Source organism: Calypte anna, chromosome 5A (genome assembly GCF_003957555.1).
Source record: "Calypte anna isolate BGI_N300 chromosome 5A, bCalAnn1_v1.p, whole genome shotgun sequence".
Classification (NCBI taxonomy): Eukaryota; Metazoa; Chordata; class Aves; order Apodiformes; family Trochilidae; genus Calypte; species Calypte anna.
This window is the reverse complement of record NC_044251.1, coordinates 33,338,626-33,365,924: the sequence shown is the minus strand read 5'-3', so window position 1 is coordinate 33,365,924 and position 27,299 is coordinate 33,338,626. Positions and strand designations below refer to the sequence as shown.

General features: G+C 39.3%; 1 protein-coding gene across 10 annotated transcripts in view; it reads right to left on the bottom strand.

The window, feature by feature from the left end:
• Positions 1 to 7,710: 7,710 nt before the first annotated feature.
• Positions 7,711 to 27,299, bottom strand: part of MARK3 (microtubule affinity regulating kinase 3) — a 64,084-nt gene continuing 44,495 nt past the window's right edge. For 2 of the 10 annotated variants that reach the window (XM_030452725.1, XM_030452726.1), the window contains 6 exons: positions 25,323 to 25,426; positions 20,616 to 20,780; positions 19,636 to 19,809; positions 17,251 to 17,277; positions 12,405 to 12,449; positions 7,714 to 10,203 (listed from right to left, as the gene is read on the bottom strand). In XM_030452725.1, coding sequence (XP_030308585.1) covers positions 9,858 to 10,203; positions 12,405 to 12,449; positions 17,251 to 17,277; positions 19,636 to 19,809; positions 20,616 to 20,780; positions 25,323 to 25,426 — 861 coding nt within the window. In that variant the 3' untranslated portion in view covers positions 7,714 to 9,857. Of the gene's footprint in view, positions 10,204 to 12,369; positions 12,450 to 17,250; positions 17,278 to 19,635; positions 19,894 to 20,615; positions 20,781 to 25,322; positions 25,427 to 27,299 lie in introns of all 10 variants that reach the window. The other 8 variants (XM_008500013.2, XM_030452731.1, XM_030452733.1 and 5 more) reach the window with 7 other exon arrangements.

Here is a 27,299-nt window from a genome sequence, read left to right as displayed (position 1 = left end):
AAGGGGTGTTTGGGCTGGGCAGAAGATAAAGCTTCAGATATCCCAGCCCCATCAAAGGGGTCAGTACAGATTTGGATGCCATACCAAAAAGTACACATAAATGTTGTCAAATTGCAGATGTTGTTAAAAAGGTTTGCACTGCTGGAAAAACAAAATTGATCTCATTAACAGAAGTGGACCAGCACCCAGTCCCCCTTTACTTTTCTTCCTATGTTCTGTGGGAAGGCACTTTCACAATGAACTGAGGCCTCCCACCTCTCAGGCCATGGATCTGCTGCAGATTGAAGCTGTGTAGATGGGATCTCTCAGAAGCTCCAGTTGGAGCAGGCCAGTGTAGCTTAGACAAGCTAAATAAGGGCAAGAAAATACCATTTTCTGTCTCCAGGCATACTCCATGCTCTGATAAGAAGCCAAGGCTGAGCACTGCTGTCAGGAGAAAGAAAAGCTCTGGCTGTGTCCCACACAGCCCTTGCAGGAGAGGGGGGTGGGATCAGACCCCTTTAGAGGTCAAAACTTGTCCTCCAAACTAAGCACTGCCTTACCCACAGGGTGACTCTACCTCCAGTAAATTTAGCAGCACAAGACCCCATTTCTCCACAACCAGGTGACCTGACAGAAGAGGTGAGTGCCAGCAGGTTCCACAAAGCCCCAGCGAGGACACTGGCATGTGCTGTAAGTAAAGATGAACAGGCAAATCACAGCAGCAAGAGTAACAGGTGCCATCAGCATTCCCACACATTTCAGTGCAATACCATGCTGATCCAGAGCCTTACTTCCAGGTTTTTCGTTTTCCATGCAGAAGCATGACTATCTTTGGTTCAGTCCAAATTTAGGACTTGTTTTCATCCCCTGCCTCCCCAAACTCAGATGCTAAATCAATGAAACTCAGCTTTGCAGCAGAATGCTGAATGCTGCTGCTTCCAAGCCATGCAGAAAACTGGAAAAAGGCATCATCAGAGTGACAAGCCAAGGCACGGATGGAACATTCTTTATTCTCACATGTTGTCATAGGATAGAAGGGAAGGGTAAGGTGGAGGTAACAGTAACTTAATGAGAGATGCTTGGATGCTGGTTAAATAAACAGCGTGTCTCCCATAAACCTTGGCTCTCATCCCTCCTTTTATTTTTATCCTTGATGAATGCTTGTCACTGTCTTTGATTTTACTGCTTTCCAAAGGTGGTTCCACATTTCCTCACTTCTTCAGCAGAATTAGCCAGATGTAAAATAGAAAAAAAAAAAAAAAATCTGTCTCTACATCATGCAATGTTTTCTGGCAGACCAAGAAAATACTGTCAGCAACAGAAAGAAAATCAGAGAACAGTTTGGTGTTTTAAGTTGCCCGAGTCATTAGGTGCACAGACTAGAGCCTGGCTCCCTTTTGTGCACAACAGAATCCATTCCAACTCCATCAGGATTCATCCCAAGCACAGCTCTGACCTGAAAAGTGACCTTTTAAGGAGAACTGCCACTTGATTGGCAGATATGGTCCCTGCTGTGAACTGTCACAGTTTTCAGGCTGGTTTCCCAGAGAAACAACCCTTGTGTATCCATGTGCTGTGCGTGAGCTCCTGGGCTCATGTCTGCTCAATCCCTGTGTCTGCTGGAGCTGCAAACCCGCTCTACCCAGGGTGGGTGGAGGGATTGGAGATAAAAAATCCTGCAAGACCCTTGAAAACAGAGCTCAGAGGAGCAGCAGGCTTTCCCTGCAGCCCCTGTGAGCTGCAGCTTCACCCCAAGAGCTGTTTTTGCACCACCAAATACAGTGTGAGATGCCAGGGGAAATGGTACACTGAGCCCCAGACACATCCATCTAAACCAGGGGCCACTTCAGGTGCTGCTCACCCAGCCCCTCTTCTACCACCAGTGAAGATCCCGCCACCCCTCCCTTTACACCTTGCATTACTCCTTTTAATGCTTCTAAGAGGCATCAAAGGGCCATCAAGGAGAGAAACGGACACTGTTCCCAAGAGCAACACAGCCAGGACACACTTTTCCTCCTGCTTATGCCTGTGGAGGGCGTGTGGTGAGAGCTGGCTGCTCCCTTGGAGAGTCCCAACCAAAGGCAGTCCTGTCCCTGCTCAGTAGCACCTGGAGCCCACACAGCCCCTGGGTGGGGGCATTTTGTTGTCAGGCACATTGCCCACTGCTCTGCAGTCCCTGCATCCATTGCAGAACCCCTCTAATTAAATACTCATTCTTATGAGGTGTTTGTTGCTGTAAGGGGCAGTCTGGAGAGCACCCTAGGAGCTGAGTTCATCCAGAAAAGATGACTCTTCTTCCTTCTTTTCCCAGGGACTGCTCTAAACTCATCCGCTTGCTGTAGCCTTGCACTTACTTGAGCTCAACTGTCCACCAGGACTGAAGGATTCCTTCAGCACCTTAAGACTGAGGAGATTCTGTACCACAGAACCACGCTGAGGGGATCACAGGGCCCTGTAGCACTTGAACTCTTGTGTTTGTAGCCAAAACAGCACATGCAGACCCAGGTAGGAGAGATTTACAGAGCTCTGACACTACAGGAGACCTCAGAAAGGGACTGTCCCTTGAATTAAGACTTGAGCTAGAGAAGTGTCCAGCAAGGAGGGTTCAGCCAAGGCTCATCCCTGGAGATACGGAGACAGCAACAAGTTTTGGGTGCCAGGGACCGAGGGGTTCATAAAGGGGTCAGCTAGATAAAACCACTAAACCATATCTATTTGACCTCACAGATTTGCTCGGGTGGCTATTCCCAGAAGGGTGATGGGAAACAGACATTAAAATTCTGGGCCCCTCAGTTTAGGAGGATATTGAGGTCCTGGAGCGGGTCCAAAGGAGGGCAACCAGGCTGGTGAAGGGACTCGAGCACAGATCCTATGAGAGGCTGAGGGAGCTGGGGCTGTTCAGCCTAAAGAAGAGGCAGCTCAGGGGAGACCTCATTGCTCTCTACAACTACCTGAAAGGAGGTTGGAGCCAGGGGAGGGTTGGTCAATTTTCCCAGACGACTTTCAACAAGACAAGAGGGCAGGGTCTTAAGTTGTGCCAGGGGAAGTTTAGGTTAGATATTAGAAAGAATTTCTTTAGGGAGAGGGTGATCAAGCTTTGGAATGGGCTGCCCAGGGAAGTAGTGGATTCTCCGTCCCTGGAGATATTTAAAAAGAGACTGGATGTGGCACTCAGTGCCATAGTCTAGCAACCGCAACGGTGGTTCAAGGGTTGGACTCGATGATCTCTGAGGTCCCTTCCAACCCAGCCAATTCTATGATTCTATGATTCTGCTTTTGCTGCTCCATGCACAAGGTGACAAGCGCCACACATGCTGCTGTCCTGGTTTGGACCAGGATAAAGGTGATTTTCAGCTGCTCACCAAAACCAACACTTTAGGGCACTGAAAGGCACAGAAATGGTCTCAGCAGCAGCTGATGGGGTCTTGGGACTGCAGGAAGGAGGGGACAAGCTGCAGGGCTTCTTCATGGGAGATAGAAAAATCCAAGACTGGCCAAAATAAACAACTGAATACAAACATCCCCGTGATAAATTTTAGTACCTGTCCCTATTAATCCCTCAGTGCTTTGTAACTTTGATTATAATAAAAGTGAAAGCTGCAGCAAAATATATAATTTTAAAAAAATCTTGAGCAAATAAGGAAGTTTACTCCTTGTCTACTCAAAGCACATGGAGCAATATATGTTTAAAGATTAGAACAGACTGCAGGCATGGAAAATGCCAGGCATAAAGCTTTAGAGCTACTTAATACAGTGAAACATAAATGGCAAGTGATCCCAGATTATTTTAGAAGAGGCTGGCTGCAATTTAGGCTTGATTAGACTGATTAGAAAAGGATGAACAGTAAATAGGCTCAGTAATTAAATTTCTGAACAGGAAAACAAAGATTCTCACTCTTTAATAAGCTGGAAATGAATTTAAATATTCAATATTCTTTTTTCTTTCTCAGGAGAAAAGCCTGCTGCCTGACATGGTCATTTTCTAGCAAAAGAGACAGAACAAGGCTTGACAAAGGTGTGGAAAAGGATTTTACAGTCTTACAGATTTTCCATGGCAAAGCTAAAGACCATTTAACAGCACCTCAGCTCTGAAAACCAGAAAACGTAAGAGTTAAGTGCAGCATTAGGATACATTTCAACCTGAAAACTACGCAATTTCCGTCAATATTTCGTAGTGTGGTTTTTTTTTTCCCCTAATGCTTTTTAAAGTTTTCCGAGCTGATGCTAACGCTGATAACCGATGTGAAAATAGCGGCTCTGCATGAAGAAAGTGATCCTTGGAATTCTTTTCAGAAGTATTCCAGAGGAACCCGGCCCAGAGCCCTGCGCCTGCATTTGGGAGACCTCCTGTGGCCACTGCAGACATTGCAACCTCCCTCCGAAGCTTTTCCTTGCAGAGACCGACCATCCATCCATCCATCCATCCATCCATCCACCCACCCACCCACCCGGCCCTCCCAGGCACCCCACACCACCAACCTCTGCTCCTTTGGACACCGCAGGCACAGGACATTTAACCACACACTTTCCAATGCCTCCAAGCTCCTACTAGGCTGATGTTCTTTCCCTCTGCACAGAAATGTGTAAAAGCACTCCACTTCATGCATTTCTGGCTAGGTAAGCTGGGAGGATAAATAACTCTACACTTAAGACTTTGGGGATGGCCTCTGATTACAGTGTCTGAGCTCAGGTAAGAGACAACTCCAAGCAAACGGGACTTGACCTCAAGACAGTAATGACTGAAAACCATGTAACACCAGGAGTATTTCACTTTGACTTGGCATCCCCATCTGCTTTAACAGAATTATGTTCATGGTGAGATTATTTGAGTATCTGATTTTTTATTCATCTAATACATTCAGTGTGATCAGCAACTACAAGGAAACACAAACTGCATGAATATTTTGGTTTTATGCCCTGATTTTCATACGGATATTATTAAACGGTAACACACGGGGTTTTTATGGGATGACTGAGAACTGCAACACTTCTGTGCCTTGAAATTCAGTGCTGTGGTTCCCACAGCAACCATAACCATGGCCACTCCGCATGTATTTTACATCCCAGTCTCAGAACACACAGTTGCGAGTGCTCAACACACATAAGCAAAAAACCCAAGCAAAAGCATTTTGTTCTTTCCCCGCAATGAACATCTCGTCTGCTAAGTCACAACCACTACAAGGTGTTAATGGCACTTGTAGGAGAGGATGAACTCACAGGATCCATAGTCCTGGTACTGAAACACCTTCTGTTTTCGGTTATTGCTGGAATGAGAGCCCACTGTTCATCCCAAAGCTTAAAACATTCTTAGAATGTTAAAAAAGAACAGTTAAGGGGTTTTCAAATTCTTTTGCTTGAAATACCATGCTATTTCAACTTCAGAAGCACTGGGTGAAGGGACCACATGGTTCTTAACATTTTATTCAGTCCCTTTGGCTGCAGGCAGTACCTGGTAGCACATTAAGAAGAGACCAGGAGAAACAGGAACACCATCGAGTAAGTTTAGGTGTTAGGCTTTTTTCTCCTCTTAGTTTATCAGAAGTAAGAAGCACATACAGTTACTACATCCATGTTTTGTTTCTTGGATTTCTCCCTCAGCATTTACTGCAGCTGTTACACAGGACATTGGTGGGCCTTTGTTTTGAGGAGATGGGACTTTAATTCTTACTCATTGCACTACCTTGAACTTTTATCCAAAAGTTAAGCGTGTTCCTTTCAGGTAACCACTTGTTCTCTGAAGCAATGGAGTAATGGTCAGTGGTGACAAGAATGAAACATTTCACTGCTGCCAGAGAGAAAATTTGGTCAAAGGTGCAATTTTCACAACCACAATTCATCACAATGGCAGCTGAGGGGCTTAACTGGCAGCACCAGTCATTTGTAATAATGTGAACCTATCTTTACAGAAAAGCTCCAGGGCTTTTCTATGAAAAATAATAAAAAAAAAGTTACAATGACAGTTGGAAATACAGGAATCTGCTGATCTGTATGTTTAAAATGAAACACTGATATACAGCAAGACCAGCTTTCCCAAGCCATATTTACTATTTCCTAAACATCTGCAATGTGAATTAGAAAACAAAATTTTACATTAGTATGAACACCCCCAAATAGCAAAAATACCATGTACTGCCAAGACTCTCTAAATATTTAACTCCTTAGGTTACAAAGAAAAGACAGTCCTGGATAGCTCACCACAGACTGCATAGCAGGACCACCCAACCACCCCACCTCTGACATACAGAGAACAACACCAGCTCATAGGTGGTCTCTGCCCCCTCCCCATGAGGTACCCAAGATTGTCAGAACAAAACCAGCACAGCCAAGTGGGTTTTAACCCAAAGCAGCCATGTATGTACTGCTGCTTCAGTCCAGGGCTTAACAGAGAAAATGGTTTTCTGGGTTGGCTGCAGTCCTAATTAAATTGCAATCCACATGATGTATGACACAGCAGCTGTGGGAAAGACTGATTAAAAGCCTCTACACATTATCCCAACAGGCCCACATATAGCTGAGCTTTTAACTAAATTGGAGAGATCTCTATTTAAATTCCGCATCTGCTACAATCTTTCCATATGACTGGGAGTCCTGAACCTCTGACTTTAACATAAACAAGTAGATACTTATTTAAAATTTATCCTGACAAAAATGCTGCAAATTAAAAAAAAAGGCATTAAATATCTCACTACATTTGATTTTGACATTTCACTGTAGTGCAAAAGGCCTAAATCTGTACTAAAAGCCTCTGAATACACAAAGACTGGAGTGGATGCTTTAGCTTGACTTAAAGCAGCATGACTGGCTGTTCCCCTAACCTTCCTCCCTCTACTTCTTCTCAACATGGTCAAGGACCTGAGACCTTCTAAAGAGATAAATAGACTTCAAGTTTTAGAAAGCCTAAGCACAGGAAAGGTTTGCGTGAGTGTATCTGAACTTGTTTATTCCTGCTCAGTGCTCAGATTTTCTTTTTTTAATGTACATATCTCTAAGAACTTCAATGAAGGCAATGGATGTCTCCCACCCCAACTCTGATGACATTTTTCTGTGTTAGACCAAGGAAACAAGAGACTTTTTCGTAAGTGGATGACTTGGGTTTAACAGTGCAAACCTTTAGCCCATTGCAAACACCTCCCCAACACACCATTTGGACCACACACTCCTGGACACCAGTTAGGCCATTACAGAAAAATGCTTCTTGGTTGCTAGAGAAGCACATCTCGAAACACTTCAGCTGCAGCTACATCCTCACCACAGACTGACCTCTGATTATTTTAAAAACTTGTCTCTCTCTTCAGGACAGAAAAAACAGCTGTAGTTCTGCAGAGCTGTATCAGCAGCAGTGCTGATAAACCTACACAGATCCCCAAGGAATACAAACAAATAAAAGGCCTGTGCTCAGGAGGAAGTTTGTCTTTGGTTTGGAGATCTGAAGAAAGCAATTTTTCTTTCCAGGCAGCTCTTAGAGGCTTGAACAGTAAGCATGCAATATGGTAAAGAAACAAAGGTATAGTCTTGCAACTCGGTAATTTTACAAGGCATTGGGGAAGAAGGCTGTTAAAAATCTGTTTCTGATTATAGTATTTAATACCTCAAATACAGATTTACTCTAAAAGAACCTTTTGAGAACACTTTAAGAAAAATACTTAAGTACAAACTTTAAATATCCAAAGTGTGATGTTCGTGCACTTTCTAGAAACAATTACATACTTAACAGGTGAAGTAGGAAGAGAGTATTTCAGAAAACATTTAATATGAAGTCTTTTGGAACTTCCATCGAATACAGATTTACATCATTTATCAGAACACTTTTTCAGTTCAGACAACAAAGTGCACTGCCAGGTGAAAAAAATACATTTGGAGGAGTGCTTAAAACGTAAGAAATAAAAGGATAGGTGACCATTCACCTGAGAAAGTACAATGACTGCCCTGAAATGTCTTATTGCTATTACAAAATTGAGCTTTCATGGAAAAAAACATACTGAGCAGCACAGGCATGGTCAGAGCACTGAAAGCCAACTGAACTCCAGTAGCAGCTGGAGTCCTCAAGCCATGGCGTGATACAGAATATACAGAGAATAAAATGCAAATTCAGGAGTATTTACTACATTTAACAACTATGGTTACCCTTTAAACTAGCATAATCAATACCAATGCTTAGGGAAAGACAGTGGAAGTCTGCTGCCTTCACAGACTACGGATCACAAGAACTAATCTGAAAAATATTAAGGATTTTGCATTTTCACCTTGGGTCAAATCTGAACTGTGTACTATTAATAACTATTAGCTCACTGCAAAATTAAAATGCAAATTTAGGCTCCAGTTTAAAGCACATGTTAAGTACATGCTTAAGTGCTTACTGAAGTATAACCATAAAACATTAATACAAAAAGTCAAGTAGATAATGTGGTATATTATCTACAGAAGTCCTTGATGAAATAAACTGAGTATCGGTAGGAAAAAAAGCATGAAGAAATCTCTTCTTTCTAGTTTGCAAAATCAAATCCGGCTCACCACAGTGATGGTTAAAAAGTGGGGACCATCCCAGAGTAGCTTCATGTCCTACAGAAGGCCAGTTGGCCATCAGAGTTCATCAAGGGTGGGTTTCCACACTGCACGTTTACTGAGTGGACTCTCTCTGCAGCAAAAGCAAGAGACACCACTGGCACAAAGCCATCAAAAACAAGACAACCAGAGCCAAGTGGAAGCACGCTGGAAGAGAGCTGCATGAAAAAGCTTTAATTGCTACTGCTTATGGCTGTAGTTTAGCAAGTTGGACATTACAACAGAAGATCTTAGTAGCCAACTTGATTCCCACCTATGGGTTTCAATACTGTGCACACCCAGGAGGCCAAGGACAGCACTGTCACATGTGCAGCAACACCTCAGACCAGCACTGACTCGGTGTGGAGACCTGCATCAAAACATGGTTGTTATCTGAGAGTCCTTTTGTGCTTTGTATCACTCTGACCTAGTCGAAGGTGGAGAACTTGGTCTGAAAGAAAAAGTCACTAGTAAGTATCTAGCACATCCTTTTAGACTGCCTCATGCTGTAGAGGAATGGTGGAACAACAGAAAAGTGTTCCCAGCTGCAGCCAACACTCACAAGCCAAAAGGACAAAGATACAGTTTTAGTAGTCTAGCTGAAGCAGAAGAATGGAAGCGCTTACCCAAATTTTAATGCACAAATCAACTACATATTTAAAATTAGATTCAGACTTAAATAATAAATAGGTGGGCAAAATATAATGCAAGACTTACTCAGCAAAAGTGAATTTTTAATCATCTCATGAGATCTACTTAGAAAACAGGACTAATAATGTTCACAACCGTAAATCCAAACCCTTCACACACTTTTTTTTTTTTCCTTAACACAGCAGTGAACTGTAAACCTGCATTTACTGGTTATCGCTTCAGTTATTTTAAATATTAACTCAAGTGTTTCCTCCTTGGCCATTTCAATTTTTAGCACCAAAATTAGCCCAAAAAGAGGTACTGGTACAGCTCGATGTTGTAAATGAATTGTTTACATATAATACTTTATATATTATACACACATACTGTACATTCACACGTCCACACAAACAGGAGGCATATTTAAATGAATATATTCTGTGTTTCAATTTGTTGTCAGAGACTTAGGAGCAATGGAAATAAAGCAGAAGGGGTAATATTTTACATAGTAGGCAACTTTAATGCTGTAGTGCACTTATAAAAAAGTCCAACTCTCCCTCCCAGCTCAGCAGCTTTTTTCTTTTAATATCACTATTCAGAAGGATGCAGAAGTTATTGCCTAAATGTTATTCTATACATTTCCATCGGAATTCTCAAAAACACTTGAAATTGCTAACTAATTTACAACTTAGCTATTTTTCTTGTTACAGCTTTAACTCATTGGCAATTTTGGAAGCAATGTTTTTAAAAGCTATGGATGTTCCCGATATCCGCTTAAAGCGAACTCCATTCAGGGACAGTCTTGGCAGTTTACAGACCTCCATCTCCCACTGTACAAGGTTTTCTGCATGCCCATCTCCATGGACACAGAAAAGCAAGAAACGCTCTCTTTGTTCATAGTCACAATTATTGGCATCCAGGACCTTTCTTATTTCCCTCATCATGTCATTGGGATCCATGGAGCTGGTGGTTTTCATGCTCCAGGTAAAACGCAGCGAACGGGGCTTGGCTTCCTTGTTCTCATCCTTCTGATCCACAGCTACATTGCGGCTGAAAAACAGGAATTTGTTACTTAGCAGGGCCAGGCACCTCCTCCATGTGTCACGTTAGTGAAGCAAACTAACACTTGATGCACACCACTGTATTAGAGCAACACCCAGAGCCTCTGGCTGTGAGCAAGGCCCTGCTTGCCTAAGTGCTGTACAGACACACAGTCAAGGTGAAGCTGTAGCTGCTGGGGCTGAAACAAAGGTATGGTAGGACAGATGACACAACTGGAAGCCACTGGAGGCAGGAGCATGAGGGAAATGACCTTGTGGAAGTAGAACTATATGTGGCTTGACTTTAAGGCAGGTTGTGATCAATCCCCTATTCTTGGGCAATGTGGACAGCTGAAACACTGGCCCTGTACTAGAAGTTTCTGGAACATTCAAAGAGATAATGAATTCTGGAGAATTCAAAGAGAGCCATTCCGGACTTGTGAGGGAAGGGTGAGAGTGCCAGACCATGGGAAGCACCTACTCATATGCAATAAGGATGAGCCTGCACAGAAAGATCTTGGGGATTTTCTACTCTGCACCTCCTCCAGTACAGTTGGTTGGACACCAGGAGGGCCCATGACATGTCCAGCAGTCACAAAGAGGAGGAAGGAGAGCAGATCCTTGGGACCTGTGAGGGGTCACCCATCTATTGCACCAGATCCAACGTGTGCTGCCCAGTTCTGGGCTTGTTTGGTTTTGCTGTGGCCTTCCTGCACCAGTGTTTGATACGGTCATTAGAGACTCAACACACTGTGGGCTACTGGGGTTACCTTTAACAGGGAGGAGGTACTTTGTTACCAAGTTAGTCAGTAATTTGTTTAACAACTGACACAGGTGAAGATGTGAAATCTTTCACTTCCACAAGCCATGCAACTAAGGGCCTCTGAGGCTGGAACGCAGGAAGGAGTTGGCAGTCACTGTAAGACACCTCATCAACATTAGTATTAACAATGTTGAATAAGAGGTTTACTGTCACTGTCACAGTTTAGAGAGAAAATGCACAAAATAATGAGGCTGCAACTTTTTTTTTTTTTTTAAATAAAAAACACTTTTCCTTTGGTAAGGATAAATAAGGTTATACAGGGCAAAGAAAAGAAGCGTTTCAGGAATTTCTAGTTTGCAACAGTTTTTCTACTTAATTTAAAGTCAGCAGTCACACAGCTAAGGAATCAGGAACTAAATCTGGACATCCAGGGAAAAAGAAATAAGAAAGGGAAATTTGCTTTCTGAATATTCGCATGCTGCCAGTTGCATCTTCAAAGTTTACTTGTTCTCTGGACAAGAGACCTAAATATAATGACCAGCATGCTTAAATATTTTTCTGAAAATACCTAAACTGAAACTGACCCCAAACCATGCAGTTTGGGTCTCATGTTGTACTCAAAAGTTCCATCTACAATATTATGTCAAGCTGCTCTTCACAATAGTTGGCCATAAATTTCTGGTTTATGGTGCTTTTTCTTCTACAACCATTAAGCAGACAATTATTAAAAAGTTAAATAAAAAGTGACAGCAAGGTCAAAACTAAATACATATTGCAAAAAATAATTATTTCACAATTTTATATTCTATTAGAAAGACTTCCAGTAACTGCAAGAGTTACATGATTATGCTGTCAAATCCAGCTATGTGATTTACCAGATGTAATAAAATTCAGCAAGCAAATGAAACAATACTTTGCTTTAAGTTTAAGGTTTTAATTGAAGAAGCCTGTAAGGCACAGAAGGAATACCAACTTTTATTCAATGCTAGATTTATTGGTGAAAGCTTTTTGTATTTGAAACAGCAGAACCAGGACAAGTTTGAGAATTTCTAGTATTTTTTGCCATGCAGATTTTGGAAGGGAAGTGTAGCATGAAAAATATTGTCTATCTGTGATTTTGGAGATGAGAAATATCAGCATTCAGTGGTTATTCCACATTTGCAGCCTCACTAGAGACCACTTCTCTACACACCTACAAGACAACAGCAAATTATTACAACTAAAATGCAAAAAACACACAAGGGAAAGGGCAACAGGAAAGATGAATGTTTGGAACCAAGTCAGTCAATGCTTTAATAGCTGTTTTGCAGACAGAAATGCTTCTTTGTTTAGTTTCAAAGCCTTACACAAAACAAAAGCTGCTGCCTGAAGCCATTATGCCACATAATCACGGGAAGAAAGGTTCAAACTCACCTAAGTAACATTTTAAACAAAAATTTTACCCTCACCTTGAGCCCTCAAATCTCCCGTTCCTCTCAAATTCAGTCGGGAACCTCATTGAAAAGAATGCAGAAGCAAAAGGAAGTGGGAAAGAGAAGACAAATCTTACACTACAATATACATTATCTGAGCAGCTGCTAAAAGATACTGCAATCATATCAAAGGAGCATTAAAATACAAAGCAACAAAGATGTAAAGAAATTTCTAGATTAGACCTAATTTAGTATGTAACATTGTCAAACCTAATGGAAGCCTACAAACAAGTTTTTAAAAAGGCCACAACTAACTTGACAGTGTATTTTTATATATATTAACAATGTAGAACTCATTGAATAAAGTTGAACTTGTAAAAGCAGAAAATGTTAAACTGAAGTTAAACTATATTGAAGTTACTGTATTAAGTAAGTACCTCCTACTAGAGAAATAAACCCTAATATTTTTAGGCTAGATATATTAAGATTCGCCTGATAAAGCAATAAATATATATATTTTAAATATCCTATTTACAGGCAAGCCTGGTTAACCTTTGTTTGCATGCACATCAAATCTGAGGTGTTGATGTTTAAGCAGTACTAAATACCCTAAAGCAAAAGAAAAAAATGCATATACATTTTAGCAAAGACCTAGAGGTAAATCTAAGACTTTTCAAGTTGTGGAAAGTCCATCTTTTTAATTCCCACATTCACACATCTTCAATAACTGAGTAAACTTAAGCTTGCTGTCTTCCTGCATTTATTAAAGCTACATTTCTGATCACTAGCATTTTAAAAAAAGCCCAGTATATCAAGTAGAATCAAGGGGCAAACCCACTTTCCTCTGCCTTCCCGTTATTGTAGTACCATGGTTCTACATTTCGGTGTTAATTGTGCTCACAGAACTGCTGTATGGCTCTTATCAAGCCTGCTCTAAGCTGGTACATGGCTTCACTGAGTAATGCAAACTATTAAAACAGTTGGATTGACAGGTGTCTAGGAACAGGGCACGTGAGACAGTAAGCTTAAGGTTTTTTGCACAGCAGTTATTTATACCACACTGTGTAGGGTGTTACAAGGCTTCATTTCTTAATTTCCTTTGTTTCAAGGGTTGAGGGAAGGAAGAGGCCTGTAAGATGACTCTGCAGTCCCTGTCACAGGGACACTCTGCTGGCATAAATCTGCTTTCTGCAGTACTGCACAGCACACAGCAAGACATGGTCTCCGCTGGGACACATTGCCATCGACTAATAGAAAAGCTGTCCCAGGCAAAAAGGACAAGGAATATAAAAAGAAGAAAACAATTGACTGGTCCCTCAACTTATTTTAGTGCTTCAAAGAGCTTTTTTAATGGCAGTACTTTGCATCATGCCATGATTTTATATACAACTGTTAAAATTCAACTATCTTAAACAAGGAAGAGGGAAAATTTTCCCTGCAGTAACACAGAAGGGCCACTCCCCATCTCCTAAGTACCTGACTGCAACTAATACCTGCTAACATTCAGAAGTCTGACAAGAGTTTAAATTGTCAGTGACACTGATGATCGTTTTAGTAGACAGGATTATGTGCTACTTTACTATTATGGATATAGGAGAAAGTGGAAAAAGATTTATAAGATCTGCATATACAATCCATGAACTTATCCTTCATGATAAGTCCATAGAACTAAGATGTGGTCAGTGGGAAGGAAGTGAACCATCACAGATATCAACTAAACAAATCCACACCTTTTAGATGACCTGGGAAAGGCTCATTTTACTGGGCAAAGCAAGCAAAAAATTCATAGATACTTCTCAACTGAAAAACTGGGAGAACTTGAACTTTAAAGTGTCTACTGTGTTCCTAAAAAGGAAAGATGATGTCTTTGTTACAATTTAAACTTACCAAAGCTTGTAGAAAATGGAAGCATAACTGGTCTTTCCAACAATGAACAGACTTACTGATACTGGAATCTGTCTAGAACAGTCTGGAAGCAAAAGTCCTTATTTATATTCTCAAATCCTTTTTATGTTGAAATTAAGCCAAATTGTTCAGTTTCTAAACCTCCACAGCTGAAATCTAGGAAAGATAACTATTTTCAAAATACCTGCCCCTTTGAAATAATAAATGCTTTTCCACGGAAGCCTCTCAGAAAATCCTTACTCTGTTCAGTTTTTCCATGCATCCTTGTTCCATTTATTTAGCAGCAGGAACTGCATTCAGTGACTGTGCCCTCAAGTATGAGCCATCACACCAAGCTTTGAAGAGCTGTGCTTGTCTCTCTGGACACTCCTCCCCTCATGTAGGACAAGGTTCTGGTCTAGTTCTACAGCCCATCAATTGATGCTTTGAGAACAGTCACTTACTGTACTGCCAGTATTGTTTTGGTGGGCCTGCAAGTCAGATACAGCCCTGAGGCCTCTCACTGCTAATACAATCTTCACTTCTGGAGGAACCACAAATTGCTTGTTTCTGTTCTAAATTTTCTGCTTTTGCTAGTATTTTTATATAAATTAATTTTATGGACAAAGAGACTCCTTGGTCTTGAGAATGGAACAAATATATAGAAATGTAATGTTCCCATTTGTCATGCAGTGCCTGTACACCAATCGCCTCCTTCATGGTTTTTCCTATTGCCGTCTGTGAAGAGCTTTCAAAAATCTGTCCCGAGTTATGCTGTTTTTCTTTACATCTTTGTATACTCTATTTTAAAAATGAAATAAATAAGCACAAATACATCTGTCTAAAAAGATACAGAAAATCAGCAAAAAGTGCAAGATTCTAAAATAAGACTTATTTATGGAAATGGAGAAAAGATGCTGCAATCAAATTCAGAACATAAGTGATTTCTGCTGTCAGAAAGGCTTCCACAATATGAAGATTGGCAAGGACAGTACATGGTACAAGAAATATATACATATTTTATACCTCTGTGTACCAAGTACAATATTAGAAGTGAGCAGTTTAAAAAAGTGATTGTCTGCTTTTGTTGAGCTCCCTTGAATGATGCTGCAGTACTACAGATACATGCTACTGGCTTACAGTAGTACTTTCAGTATCAAAGGGTGAATTTAGGTAAAATTCAGAACATATAAAGGGAAACTGCCAAACCCCTCAACATTTTCCATTTAATTTTGTATCTACATACAGATCAGGTATGGAGGGACACAATGCACACTTAAAATGGAATTTAAAAAGCACAGTCTGGTCCTGTGTAGGTGGTGTAAGACTTTGCAAATCTCTTATTCAAGACATTCATAGAAACGGAAGAAGCTGTTTCCACTGTAGTCTAAGACTCCTGCCCTCAAGTCAAAAGAAATTTAAAAAAAATATTAAATAAAATTACATTTTTAAAGTCTCAAATTTTAACAGAATATAAATACAAATTTTATATAAATATATATATAAATAAATATTTATATATGATATTTATATGTATTTATATATAAATATATATTTATATATATTTATATTTCTTTTAATAAAATATTTATATAGATTTTATATAAATATAAAACTGTATTAACATTTTTAATATTTCTTCAGAGCAGCAGAGTAACAAACTTACATGCATCCAGTTGTGGAGGCTGCACAAATCAGAGTCCTTTGTTTTACAAGGAATGTGACTACAGGGAGACAAAAGCTGCCCCCACAGCATGCACCCCACAGCTCATGATGCACATTGGGTTAAAACTCTTGCTTCTGCTCTGTTTCATCTGCATATGGTGCTGGATGGTTTCTTTCCCTAACTAACAGTTGGTGCAAGTCAGCTGTGACAAAACCAGCCAGCCCAACCAACACCAGTACTAAACATAGTCATGTTTGGAACAGCCCTGGTTATTATTACCATGCTGTGGAATTTACTCATTTACTCAGAGGAGCACCTTTAGACTCAGACTGTACATAATAAACCCAAATTTAAGCAGCAATTTACACATCTCAGGTCTCCTTAATCTACATATTCCTTCAAATTGTCTGAGAAATTTCACATTACAGTTCCATGGATAGTCTTTAACTTGAAAGTTAAAATAGTTGTCTGGTTTTTTTGTCCCATCTACCTACTTTCGATAGGTAGTTGGAAATGAAAGTACCACCTTTTAAGAAGCTCCATGATATGCTACAACTAAATAGAGTACTACAAAATTTTACTGGAAAATTTAGCTCTGGATCAAAATTTCATAATCGACTTTCATGATTCAAAACAGACTAACAAGATACATAAGTGGCTCAATTCATTCCCAAACTGTAAAACTAAATTCAGTCCTTTGGGCTTGAAATGTGATTCAGCTTTTCAGCTTTTTTCTTTTGTTAATAAATCTGCATAGGTCTTAGGCTTTTTGCTTTAAAGTGCTCTATTTGCACTTCAGCAAATGCATCCTATGTTAAAATCAGTATGTGTATATTGCATCCTCATTTAATCTTCCATATAAAACTGTGAGATTCAAAATCGTGTTCAGGTTGCTTTCTACTGCAGACAACACTTCAAGCTGATCTTTTATAACATATCATAAAACAAGGAGAGAATGTAAACTTAGCATTACTTACCTTTATTTGCTTGTAAACTTATGTTTTGTTTAAATTTTCATCATTGTTATCAAACACCTCATTCTTCAAACATAAGCATGCTAAGTGTATTAGTACAGAGAACAGAATTACTTTGGTACTAACAAGTCTATCAAAGAAAGAAGAATTCACAAGGCATGCTTAGCATCTTTGTTATTCAGGTGCCACAGATTCTTAAGTATCATCATGAGTTAATGGATTTATTCTATGCTTTCCTCTCAAGAAAGAAAGTATTTAGTTCTCAGCAGAAAGTTTAGTTTCAGAAAACCAAGGCTAGAAAGCCAATCTGTTGTTAATTGCAGGAGCCAATTTTTTTTTAAATATAAATAAATCCTACCTTTTGATAAACCTGAATGACATGTTTCTAAAAGAAATTAAGCCAAAATAATAATTAACAAAAGGTTTTGTACAAAATAAATTGAAAAAGCCATTTAGACTGAAACATGCAAAAAGACCTCATTTAAACACAGTGAAAATACACTTCAATATGTTCTGAGACTAAGCAGATGATTTAGGGTCTAGAGTGTCAAACTCTTAGAATTGCTACTTCCAAACTTAATTTTTCTGGGAAATATGCCACCAGTAGTTATTAAGAATTAAAATATATACTAGTGTCAAAACAGTTTAAAGTACAAAATCTGCAAAGGAACATAAAAATGTTTGGATTTTCTACATCTATTTCAAACAGAAAGCAAGAATCAATTAAATCTGCTATAATTAGATCTTGAGTATCTTCAGAGTCAGGTTTCTTTCTTCATATTAGGTCAGCCATGTTGTGCCAAAAAATGCCTTAAATATTTTTGCTAGTTTAGTGGCAGAAGACATAACAATTATCTACACCAGAACACTATTAAGTTAACAATGAAAAGGATTCTGATCCCCCATAGAGAATGTTAGAATGAGTTAACATGTTTTAATATGTTTTTTTTTAATCCTTTATTTAATGAGAAGAGACATACTGGTGTCCTTTGATAGGACCATCCACCTCCTCACTAGGTTTGTACAGCACGTAATGTAACAGAGCCCAAACCATAAGAGGTCCTCTAAGTGCAAACTGAACTGTCTCTAATAGTGCTGTTGTGTCACAGCTGCACGTTATTTCATCAAGTCCAGATGGAATTTAAATTACTGGCAAAAGTAGTGGGGAAAAACTTAAAGAAAACCACGCTGCACTGCAAAAGCCGAACCTTGGAGGTAATGACAGAAGTTTGAATGCTGCCTGAACAGCTGAGTGACACACAATGTTAAACACTATGTTCCAGCAGCAAAAGTGGAAACTCTGCATGTTCACAGTTTGAGTGTCCCCTTTTGGAATGTCAGATGGAAAATTAATTAAGGATATTACGAACAAAAGTAAAGAAAGATGTGCCAAAAGGATGTCTTTGATTAAGATTTCATTTGACAAAAAGCAGATAACGTAATTGTTAAAAAAAATATTAATCTTTTATCTCTCTCAACAGAAAAAGAACAAAACAAAACAGGGAAGTGTTAGTTGGCAAAGCACTAAGCAAGGTAAAACATTTACTAAAGTCTAGGCTGTCACATTTTCATTTTTCACAGAAACAACTGCATTTTTAAAGAAATTCACTCTCTACATTGAAATCAGCCAGTTGTGAAAAACTGGAGTTTGGCTTAGCATTATTTGTAGGAATAGGATCCTCTGAAGAGGATACTGAGAGGTAGGCATGTATAGTCACAAAACAGACAGGAAGGAAGTGACTTGATGCTGATGTGATATAAGCCTAAAACAAATACAAGCAGGCCAAGACTGGAATGATATATTCCACAAAATTGCACATGATGAGGAGGGTATAAAAACATGGCAATTATCTTAATGCAAAGATAAACAAAGCCACACTTCTGCAAACAGAAGCTGTGGATGTCAGAGTGGACTGAAGTATGTGGTATTTGGACAGACAGGTTTTAAACATACAAGGAAAATAGGGGGAGTTCAATTCTAGGGTTTGTGAGAACTAATTCAAAATTCTACTTGGATTTGAAACAAGAAGTCCAATTAGAATAAACACTGAGTGAGGCAACAATACCTACTTAAGCTAGGCTTTGGATAGACCAATACACCTTCAAACCAAATCCAGAACCTGCCCATGACTTAAAGGTCAAAAGAAGAGTTTGTTTTTCAAAGTCTGACCAGCCTCCTGCCTAGACTGAAACGATAGTTCTGTAATTATTTTAAGATGACCTATGCTAGCACTACTGCCCAAAGCAGCTTTTGTTTCCTGCACCTACCCTTTCAACTCTGGTATTTCTCTTTGTGTATTACCAGCAAGATTGTTCTGGAAATATTAATAGTCTAAATGACTGAGAAATGCAATCTGAGCTCCTAAAGCTACATAACCTATCAAAACTTAAATCCTAGTTTATGCTGTCAACTGATAGACCTCAGTTGGAGTGAGCAGCTTTGGAAATGAGCTGAAATGTTTCAGCATCCTCAGAAATGAAGAGCACAGAAGCAGCACAGACCAAGCTGTCTCACTTTTTCTTTTGATTCAACTGTTAAAAGTGAATGGCTTCTGTAACCACAAAAAAAATTGTTAGCCAGTGTATTTTACGTTGCAGGAACTGTTAAGCCACTCATCAGAGAATGCAGACCAAAAAACCCACAAAAAACAAAAAAACCCCACAAACTTAAGCAATGATGTATTAGGTATGCCTACCACCTGGTAAGGAGGAAATACTGCATTACCATCTTTAAGAGGCTTACCTTCTTGTTAGTTTTGAAGTTAGTTTAGTAAATAGGTTAGTGGAGCCCCTGCTTCGAGTCTGTGAGAGTGGTGTTGCTTCGTGGGACAGACTGGGCGATGCTGGGGGCCCGTTGTAGGTAGCAGTGCGGCGCTCCCGGAGCTGTCCATGGAAGGTGCTCCGACTGGCGGTTCCTCTGGGGAAACGAATACGGTCAGGAGTGGTGGCACTGCTAATGCTGTGAGTTGAAGCAACGGGAGTTCTCTGATCAGGAATAGCACTAGAGCAGAAAACAAAAAACAACGCTAGAACTTCTTCACGGAAGCACTACGGTTCTGCAGGAAACACAAAAAACGCTACGCTCTACAGTAAAGCATAAGCAGACACTTTGATATAGGCCAGGGTTGGAAATACCAACATTATTACAGCACTGTGTGGAATCAAAACTTGTAAGTTAGGATTAAAGGCTGCCGAAACAGAAACCTACACAGGCAGAAAAAAAATGCTGGGAGTATCCTGGAGATGACTAGATCAACTAGGCATAAATGTTTCACTGAGAAGACTGACAAAAGAATAGATGATCTGAGTTTCCTCCCAGGAAAGAGAAGCAACACTGAGCTTTAGTCTCTCCCTCCACATTCTATACGTTCATCTTTGAAAATCTTGCTCATTTGAAAGAAGCCTACACAAAATTCTCTACAAGCAAACTGCTCCAAGTAGTGAAGTCCTTCAGGATACATTGCTAACGTCTCCCACAAACTTTGACAATATGGAATGTCCAATACTCCTAACACCAGGAAAAGAATTAAGGTTCATTATTGCAGGATTATGTCACAGACAGCCTGACACACCACAAGACAGATGTAAACAAGACTAAAAAAAATGAGGAAACACACATCTTGTGGGCAATATATACTAGAACAATCTAGGACTAAAATTCCACAGCACAAAGTTAAGAAGCAGTGGGTATAAGTTAGTTTCACAACAATTTCAGGTTCTTACATAAGCCTGAAGTTATCTGCGCCATTGTCTATTGGAGGCAACATCATCTTCGTGTGCACAGAGGCTGACATGGACATCGACTTCTGATGTCGCAGCCGAACACTGGAGAAGGATGTGGTACAAACTGAAGCAGGACTAGCTGCGTAAGCGAACATTTCTGTCAGGCTGTGAGGGGGTTTGGGTTCAGGCAGAGGCAGAAAGAAGAGCATGATGGACCAACAACAAACTACTGCACTGTAAAAAAGCAAACTTTTCCTTCTATTAACCGAGTTAGCACAGATCATGGACTCTTAACAGCCCTCAAACAGCAACTACCCTATACTCCCCTTAAAAAGCATCCTCACTATAGTGCTTGACATCTATGAAACAATCATTCTTTTACCATCAGCATTAGTTTGCAGTGATACCCTCCTTAACATACAGAACATGAATAACTCAATGTTCTGTGCTAGCTGGTATTGTTCTTACCATTCAAAACGGCATTTAAAAAAACCCCACCAACTGCAGCTTCCAAAAGACTGATAGCTCCATCACTGCAGTGAAATACTTTGTTTTCATAATATGTTGAAATTGAATCAGAGTATGTTGGGCAAGCTGTCAAATCTTGACCTACAGCTGATAACGGAGGGACTTCACAGGCACAATCACAACCAGCAATATAATGATCTTTAACAAGTCCAGAGAGGCCCCCCAAAAATTAATTAATCTGTAACATGTAGGAAGCTATGAATAATGCTTGGTGTTCTCCAAAGGAAGAGGTATGACCACTGAAGAACATCTCTCACTTGGTCACAACCCTTAAATTCTCCAAATTACTATTCAGGCTTTGAAGGAAGGTCTACAGGGCTGTCTTAGTAGAATGGCCCATAAGCTGCTGGCTGTTTAATATGTTAAAATGGGAGCACGGAATAGTTTTCTTTCTTTGGGCCAAAATACTCTCCTCAGCCTTCACATTACCTAATAACAATAAGGATGAGAGAAAACTGAATGGTCAGATGATGTACTGGGCCTTTCAGGCTACCACAGCATTCATCTGATCTTTGCTTTAAAAGTAAGGCAATTGTAATTCAGAAATGTTCAAAGTTAAGAAATTAGTAATTGTCAATGGCAGCTTCATGACACTGCATCTTCACTTCCAGGTTACTTCATGGTTACATACACTGAAATTCAATTCCTGTTATTTTCTGCTATGTCAGACACTGGAGAGAAGAATGCTAGTCCAGCTACAAGTATCAGCAGACCTGTATCTTGGGTTTAGCTCTCAAAGCACTAGTAGAAAACAGGGCTCAGACATCAGAGCTGCTGGCTAAAATAGCTAGCAAAATTGACTTATTTTTGTTTGTTTTTTAACTTTTCATAATGGAAAACTTTCTCTGTGTCATGCATGCATCTTCTCACACTGCTGGATTCAATCCAGCAGGCTGCCAACTGCAACCACTACTACAACACAGCCCAGCTTTTACACCACCTCACAGTATTAAGAAATTGTAAGGAAATGAACATTCATCTCAAAAGCAATACCCTGAACTCAAGTAATCCCCAAATAATTGCTCTCAAGCACTTCTTGCTCCTTTCCTCTCAATTTCTTGCAAAAGATAAAAGAGTAAAATGTAGTTCTTCAACACATTAGACTCAAGTTTTACTTAGATGCCTGCCTCCAAAGATGTGATAGCTCAAGGTATCAATAAGGTACCAGAGCACACATTAACACATTTGTATTTCTTCCTCTGAAGCTTTACTAGAAATCAGCTTCCTTGGATTACTAGCCTGGGAACAAAGAAACAGCAAGCTGACATTCACCAATTAGCGTCAAGGCTTATTAAAAATCGGAGACTATTGTAAATCATTCATGCTAAAAATGATTTAAAGCAATTGCCTATCATTATGAAGAGTGTTTCATGAGTCCCAAAGTGTGTTAATTAATGCTCAGGCTTTGGAAGAAGGCCAACAGAGTCATCTCCAGCAGAATGCCACACAATGTGTTAAAGTAGGGATGTGAGACTTGGAAACACTTCACTTTCACCACTCTGGCATGGGGTCTTTCAGACTACATCCTTCACTACCAAGTCAACTAGCTGGCTACCAATGCTTCAAAGTTTCCATACCTTCATAAATAGTGCCTTCTCAGAAATCAGTGTTCAAAATAATAACAGAACAGGCAACATTTCAATGCTTTCTCTACAGGAAGAACAGGGACTTGAAATGTGCACATCTTGCCTTTTAAAGCTGCCAAGTTTTCACTGGGTCACAGTTGGTATCTGACTGGCTATGGAAAATCTAAAATCCAATCTGTAACAAATTATCTACAGTAATTAACTCCTGCCTTTAACATTTCCTACCAAACACTTCCACATCGGAGAAGCCATTTTTAACAAAACTTTGGATTTATAAAAAGGTCAGGTTCTACTCCGGAACTTGTAATGTTTTTTCTTCTATAAAGCAAGTTTCTAAAGTTACTTGGTGTCAAGTTGAGAGTACAATAATAGAAATACTACAGGAACACCTGAAGACAGGCAGAATTCCTTCTCAAGAGCCAATCCTATCCGTAGCCATATTTCTGTAGCCTGCATTAAAGGTCTCTGCATTTCATGTGTTCAGTCAAGCCTTTACCCAGTTACAGTAGCAAAATATATTCATGCATAACTTCTGAATCCTGTGCCAAATCTTTTCCTATACTAACTCTCTATAAAGAGCAACAAAATATTATTATATTTATTATCATAATCATCATTGTGAAAATATGAATGCTTAGAGACTTCAAATAACCCAAATGGGGATAAATTTTGCAGGGTAAGCAAATGATGTTTTGATACCACATTGACAACAGAAGGTAAATTACATAAGGATAACAAAAGATGGATACAAAATTGAATTATTATAGTTGTCAAGAATTACTCAAGATTAACTTTGAGCCTGCCTATTTGTGACAAACCAGCAAGACAGCAGTTTGCCAAGACACTCAAAAGCTGGGAAAAAAAATAAGTAACCAGAAAGACAGCTCCTTAAATGTATTAAGTGACTCCTAAATTAAGGGGATATCTCAAGCATTCCTCACAGGTGATATCTAATAACTTTTCAAAATGTGATTAAAAAATGTAGACAAGATATTATAAATACATTAGTTTAAAAATGAACAAAATTGTTACTACACCAAGAAATCAGGTAATCAAATCTGGTCAAAACTATTTTGGACAGAAAGATTCATTTTTGAAGAAGAGTTTGGAAAGAAAAATTCTACAAAAATATCAAATCAAAGAAAGCAGGGCTAGCTTTAATCTAAACAAACTTGGTAATGTTAACAATGACTTCCAATGAAGGCTGAGACAGACGCACTAAGAGACAGCACCAAAGAGCTGTGCCGTACTTCACAAGACAGGTGACTGCAGGCCCAGCTGCCCAGCTAGATTTTGGCACTCTTCAAACTTACACTTGACATTTTCCTTAATCACTTTCAGCTTGCAGAAAGGTAGGAGGAAGAGACAGGGTCAAAATCATGTTCTTTATCCCTAGGCTCCGGGGATCAAACAAGGGACAGACAGACTTTACATTCAACTTCAAAACTTTGCCACTCTTCCTTATAAACTGCCAAAAGGAAGGGAGGAAAATTCTGTGAAAAAATGGTAGATCTTTCACCTACTTTAATATGAGCTAGAAAAAAAAGTATTTTCTTCTCATCCTTTACCATATAAAAATAGGAAGGGGTGGAGACAATTGGGAAAAGTAGGAGAGAAGTACACAATTGTCCAGACTTAAACATCTTTTTCAAGTACCAGCCATCTGGGTTCTCTCCTGGCAACTGCCAACTACTTCCTTTTTACCAGCTTTTGAGATAAGTAAAATTTTGTGAAGAATGGTTGGTTGGAACTTAAAACATCTCAGCCAGTATGGAAATCTGGTGGTATTCTTCACAAGCATTACTCTATATCTAATGTCTACATTCACTATTATATTTATTTTCTACAGCTCTCCTCAGAATTTGGTAGAGAGGAAAGGATGGCACTAGATGTGGCTATGAAGCTAAAATAGGAACCCCAATTCCACTCTATGCTTCTGTCAGGCTTTCATTCAGTAAATTAAAAGAAAACCTGTTATTCCTCTGACTGTTCTCACTCCTAATATGGAGGTATCAATGCTTCCCTTCTGTAAATGACTTCTATAAATACTGGAAAGAAATTAGACTACAGGGATGTCAGTAAGGTACAAGACAATTTCTTGTCCAAGATAATGGCCTATCACTATTTCTTTTTTGCTCAGAAAAATAACCCAACAACTTTCACCCTGAGATTTTGTAGAAAAAAAAAAGTATTAAAAATAATCCCAACAAAGTACAGTTTAGAGTGAAATGTGAAAAGAGAACAGCCCAAGAGATGGCCTTAGTATGGTTTGACACTAAACATGCCTCTTCTGCAGTTGTTTGGCCACAGGAGTTAACAACTGGTTTAAGATGAAGGCTGTAAAATATGACGTGTATTTAACCAGAAATTTAGATCCTTCTTTTGCATTTTAAGTATAAGGGCTGTAATAAGTAAGCATGGGAGAAAAAAACCCACAATATACTTACAGGTGCTCCATAAGCAAAGATTCATCCATTCACTCACCTTCCATTAAGCATTACACTAGAATATTACTGATTTTTACATTAGGCATTGGAGTTTTTGGGAAATGGGAAGACAAGGGACATACACCACAGGAAGACATTCCATATACCTGTTCTCCTTGCCATTCTGTATCACTGAATGCCGATCAGCAGTGGTTCTTTCACTACAAACATAAGTGTTGCGCCGGGTCATCGCTCCGGGGGCAGTATTATTCTACAATTAAAAAGCATAGGCTTGTTATTCCCCACAGAAGGCTTTTCTGGGTTTAGGACTACATATAATTGAAGGCTGTTTTATTTTATGCTATTTTAAAATAACTGATTAAGCTAATACACATACATCTTCCAGTATTTTAAAGTAATAATGCATAAAATAATAGTAACAAGTTATTCTTGAATTTCATGTTGATGACTCAAAATTAGTATCACTTAAATTTTTAGTGACCAATGTTTTCAGTTACAAGTTCTTAGCATGTATAGCATTCATCTACATCTGGACAGCCTGTCTTTACAGCCTACTTTTGAAATACTTTACCACTTGTAGAGTGTAGAATTTTCCTTTAAGTTAAAATCATATCCTTAAACAAGATAGGCAAAGCAAAGTCTTAAGAAACAAATGTGGTAAAATTCAGTGGGAAGGTAAACATGGACTTCTTAAATATGAAAATGCTGTAAAACGCTAGACAAGTTTTAAAAACAGGAAGAATAAGTCACATTAAAGAGACAAATTGCAGAGAATTAAAAAAAAAACATTTTAAAAAATACACATTTAAATACAAGCATAATACACTGAGGACAAGAGAACCAGGGGAACTTAAACTACAGACCTTACTTTAGAGGGGAGAAAAGAAATAGAATTACTTTGCCTCTGTCTTTACAGAGAAAGAGGGTGGAGATATGCCCAAGTTGGCGGTCAATTTTCCAGGAACGACTGAGAAGCTAGGTAATTCACAGATAACAGAATTATAATAAGTTAGATGCAATTACTGTAGGAAAAGCATGGTGGTCTAGATAAACATGCTCCCCCGGGTTGTAGAGGAAGTAAAAGCTGGCAAGCCTTACACTTTTTCTCCCCACCCCAAGAACATAACACAGGAAACTGCATATGGTTGGAAAGTGGAGAAAACACCTTTAAAAAATATTTTAAAGAAAAAGGATCACGGGGCAAAGCAGGAAGCAAAATAGGCTATTGACTTTAAACATCACTGCTGGGGAAAGTCTTGGAGGAGGCTTGCTTAAGGGAACAACTGGTCAGCACCTGGATAAGCATGTGTTGAGTAAGGATGGCCACTAAGAATCAGGCAGGGGACTTCATGCTCAACTAACCTTTTGGAGTTCTTTGAAGAATTACTGCTATGATAGACAAGGGAAATTCAAGTGGATTTTAAAAATAGCATTAAGAAAAGGTTTCATATAAGTGGTCACAGCAGAGAATCATGGGAAGAAGGATAAAAAAAAAAAAGGAAAAATGAGTTCAAGCACAAAAGGAAAGGATTCAAACCTTTTTTTGCTTCCAAACCTGAAATAAAACTGTTAAAAGTGGAGTATTCTCAATGACCAGCAAAAGCCCCTCCAGTGCCGTAAGGCAAAATAATTGGTTTTTAGGGAGTCTTAAGCAGGGTGCATTTAACAATGAAGCCATCTTGTCTGTTTTAAAGATTGCTGACCTGTCACACACCATTATGTGAATGTACAAATAAAAATGAAAAACTCCTGGTGTTAAGAAGTACAAACAGTATGAAGAGTATTTTAGATTAGTAGAACTGTTAATTAAATAAGATGGATGCAGTTGTCTCAAGAGTTCCCAAGTATTTATCACTTAATTCTTCTTAGGGATAGACATGTGCCAAGCATCAGCAGATGTCCTCCTGGCCCTTCTACTTCATTCCTTACAAATTCCCCTTCTCCAGATCTGCTAACTTTAAAAAAATTTGATTCTTTGGTTTTCCTGTGACATTTGCCAGTGTGCAAACTCCCTTCTCTTTACTAAACCTTCTACCAATGAAGGCTGTGCACTGAAGGTGAAGTTTTGTTTATATTCTCATGAAGCCATGCTGTGTAAAACATTTTGCAGCACCCTTGAAAAA